We start from the raw sequence: 4,043 nt of genomic DNA, 5'->3' as shown, positions 1-4,043 counted from the left end.
GGTTTTCAATTGTTTCAATTTGTTCAAGCCAATTCTGATCCTTTGAAATCCCAGTTGTGTCTATTAGTTGAGTGCCTTCATTGGTTTACTACTGTGTTTGGTCTGTCCGGAGTTCTGATTCTACTCCACTAGGTGTTGCTTTTATTTGGCTATTGCTTTCTATTGGCCATAGTTGCATTTCTGCACTCGAGCTTGCTTCTTGCTATATTGCTTTGCCTGCTGCTATCTTGCCTTGCTGCTGCTGCTATTTAGTTTCTTGCTGCTGCTAATTTCCCTATCTTTTTCTTCTTCTCCTTTGCATTTTCAGTGTTTCCAGGTACACATTTCAAACCCAACTTTGGTGTTAACTGTAACAATTCAAAAGCATGAAATGAAAGGAGTTTTCCTGAAGAAGATTTAGATATCCGTTTGTAAATGTTTGTGATATACTGACTTCAGATTGTATAAATTGATTAGTGTGATTCATGTAATGAAAGATTAATTAGATAATACTCCATCAAGTTTAGCCTCTAGCTTCTTAGTTTGTAGTTGTTTGCTGGTACAAAATATAATGACACAATACAGAGAGGGCATGGAGAATTAGTATAGATTTTGACTAGGATTCCCGTTCAACTGAGCGACATGCATAGAATAGAATATTTCCACCTTACACGAATGTTTCTTTGTTCATTTTAGTTTTCTTTTATCATAACTCGTTAGGCAGTACATAATATTATGTTCAAATCCCGTTAGTGACAATGCCTAGTAGTTAATTCCTTTAATTCGGCCCCAATCAGTCTAGTAAATTTCAATTCAAGAAATGTTTGGACACAAGTATAATGTTGGGTCAATCTCGAGTGTAATTTCTTGGCCCAATTAAAGTATGTTTCACGAGTTATGACATCCCTCCACTTTGTAAATAATCAATCAGAAATTGATAAGAATCCGAATTAGGCAAAAGCCTATAGTTGAATTAGCACGTACCTTTTCACCTAGTTTTAGAGACAAGCGCATTAGAAATGTAGCCACTTCAGGATATCTTTTCTAAAAAAATAGAGATGAGCCTCGCCAAATAAAAGTGCAACAATTGTGGGGCCCTCCATAAATAACCATGATAATTATCTAGAACTCAAGATAGGCCATTTAATAAATTTCATGGCTTTTCTACAAAATAATAACGCGTTAGACTCTTTAGGCACGGTTTAAGTAAATTATATTCTTAAAATCGGGTGCACATTGATGTGACCCGAATTCAAGTCTCAACGGAGTCAAAAATGTGTTAACAACTACGGGTGCATTGATTGTGACGTGGTTCGATATGCATTTTCACGACGTTGCAATTCTGTAAAATAAATGATAATAATAAAAGCGGTTAAAACTTAATAAAAGCACATAAGTCACAACATGTATTTAAATCAGATATTTAGCCATTATAACAATTTAAGCGACCGTGCTAGAACCACGGGATTCGAGGGTGCCTAACACCTTCCCTCGGGTCAACAGAATTCCTTACTTAGAATTTCTGGTTCGCAGACTTCATTTGGAAAAGTCGAAAATTTCCTCGATTTGGGATTCAAGATAAACCGGTGACTTGGGACACCAAAAACCAAACCTTTCCCAAGTGGCGACTCTGAATTAAATAAATAATCCCATTTCGAATATTGTCACTTAAATTGGAAAAACTCCACCCGAGCATCTAACCCTTCGGGGCCGGGCACGCAAAAAGGAGGTGTGACAGTACTAATGTCCTTTTGTTGGGGACGCTGCATTCATGCCTACAAGTATAGTAAAGCAGTTTAACGAGCCCTCATAATAGACGAGATTGGCATTCAGCGAAGGTACAGTAAGACTCCACCTCATTCGTAGTGCAGCCGAATCTATAAGTCATCATGTCAGAAGTTTGCTATAGACCTATGGGTAGGACGGTACCCTATTCCATTTAATGTCAAATGATCTTAGAGGCTTTGTATGTAGAGGTTCATTTTGTATAGTATGTCAGAGTCCTTGACGACCCATATGTATTCATGTTTTAAGAAAGATGGTTCATTAATTCAGTGTTTTCCACTTATAGTTATACATTACAAGTTGTGGCTACGTTGGCCCATGATAGTTAGAAAAAAAAAGAGTTACAGAGTGGTTCGCTCGGGCCAGTACGGCACCGGATGCCAGCCACGCCTCCCCAGGTTTAGGGCGTAACAGGTTCGCCCTCGAACAAGTCTAAAATTGTACCTGGATGCCGGATAAGTGTGGATATCTGCTCCGCATGGCCTCATTAGTCTTCCAAGTCGCCTCCTCAACTGGTTGACCTGTCCACTGAACATTTACTGCAGAAACCTTCTTGGACATCAACTGGCGAACTTGCCTATCAACAATGGCAACTAGCTCCTTCTCATAACCCAGGCTCTCATCTAGTTGAATTGTGCTATAGTCTAACACATGCGACCTATCGGCATGATACTTCCGGAGCATATACAAATGGAAAATCGGATGAACTCCCGATAGATTGGTAAGTAAAGCAAGCTCATAAGCAACCTCCCCAACTCGCCTCAACACCTCAAATGGACCTATAAACCATGGGCTCAACTTTCCCTTCTTCTCAAACCTCATAATTCCCTTCATCGGTTAGACTTCCAAGAGAACCTTCTCACCTACTATAAATGATAAATCATGTGCCTTCTGATCCGTGTAGGTCTTCTATCTGGACTTTAATGTGCGAAGTCGCTCCTGAATCAATTTTACCTTTTCCAAGGCATCAGTACCATATAACTTCGCCTTGTTGGGCTCAAACCATCCAATGCACGAACGACATCGCCGACCATGTATAGCCTCAAATAGAGCCATCTCGATGTTGGACGGATAACAGTAGTTATAAGAAAACTCGACCAAAGGCAAGAATCGATCCCACTACCCTCTGAAGTCAATCACACATGCTCTGAAATATCCTCCAAGATCTGAACCATCCGCTTCGACTGCCTGTTAGTCTGCGGATGAAAGGTTGTGCTGAGCTCTACCTGGGTACCCAACTCATTTTGAATTGCCCTCCAGAAGTGCGAAGTAAACTAAAGGCCTTTTTCGGATATGATAGAACTGGCACACCATACAACAGAACAATATCCTGAATTTAAATCTGGGCCAATCTCTCTGAAGATTATGTAGTCACAACTGGAATGAAGTGTGCCGACTTGGTCAACCTATCAAGAATGACCCAATCTGCATTAAACTGCATCAAGGTCCACGACAACCCAACTACGAAGTCCATAGTAATGCGCTCCCATTTCCATTCAGGTATAACTATCTGTTGAAGTAGGCCACCTAGCCTCTGGTGCTCATACTTAACCTGCTGGAAATTTAGGCACCTCAGGTCACGATGCATCTTCATAGCACCTGGATGAACAGAATACCGAGAACTATGTGCCTCCTGTAGAATCTTTTCCCTAAATCCATCAATAGTACAAACATATAGACGTCCCTAGAGTCGAAGAACACCATTCTCACTGATAGTACCCTCCTTGGCACCACCCTGTAGTACTGTCTCTCTGAGAACCAACAAGTGTGGATCGTTGTACTGACGAGCCTTAATATGCTCGAATAATGAAGACTGTGAGATGACACATGCAAGAACTCGGTTGGGCTCTGAAATGTCCAACCTCACAAGTATGTTAACCAAGGACCAAATGTCCAAAGCTAATGGCCTCTCCTCTGCTGAAATAAATGCCAAACTACCCATATTTTTCGCCTTTCTGCTCAAGGTGTCCGTGACCATATTCTCCTTGCCTGGATGATAAAAGATGTTACTATCATAATCTTTTAGTAACTCAAGCCATCGGTGCTTCCTCAAATTGAGATCCATATGATTGAACAAATGCTGCAAGTTAAGATGATCGGTGTAAACCTCACAAGACACCCCATAAAGATAATGCCTCCAGATCTTGCGAGCATGAACTATTGTGGCCAACTCCAAATCATGTACGGGGTAATTCTTCTTGTGGGTCTTCAGCTGACATGAAGTATATGCAATAACTTGCACCTCCCGCATCAATACACAACCCAGGACAATGAGTGAA

The 4,043-nt window shown here is 40.8% G+C and overlaps 1 protein-coding gene across 1 annotated transcript; it reads right to left on the bottom strand.

The window, feature by feature from the left end:
* Positions 1-248: 248 nt before the first annotated feature.
* LOC138879284 (uncharacterized) lies at positions 249-2,598 on the bottom strand. Its single transcript, XM_070158890.1, has 2 exons — positions 2,209-2,598; positions 249-347 (listed from the first exon to the last, which is right to left on the bottom strand). The coding sequence occupies exons 1-2, from the start codon at positions 2,596-2,598 to the stop codon at positions 249-251; spliced, it is 489 nt and encodes a 162-aa protein (XP_070014991.1).
* Between the last annotated feature and the right edge of the window lie 1,445 nt (positions 2,599-4,043).

The sequence above is a fragment of the Nicotiana sylvestris genome, chromosome 10 (assembly GCF_000393655.2).
Source record: "Nicotiana sylvestris chromosome 10, ASM39365v2, whole genome shotgun sequence".
NCBI classification, from domain to species: Eukaryota; Viridiplantae; Streptophyta; class Magnoliopsida; order Solanales; family Solanaceae; genus Nicotiana; species Nicotiana sylvestris.
Note: the sequence above shows the minus strand (reverse complement) of the source record. Positions and strands in the feature narration are given on the sequence as shown.

Bases quoted from the DNA above. Each gene is read 5' to 3' on its own strand.
- LOC138879284 (XM_070158890.1), bottom strand. From the start codon at position 2,598: ATGAAGGGAATTATGAGGTTTGAGAAGAAGGGAAAGTTGAGCCCATGG. The intron at 348-2,208 runs GTACAATTTTAG...GAATTGTTACAG, and splicing joins CACACTTATCCGGCATCCAG to TTAACACCAAAGTTGGGTTT.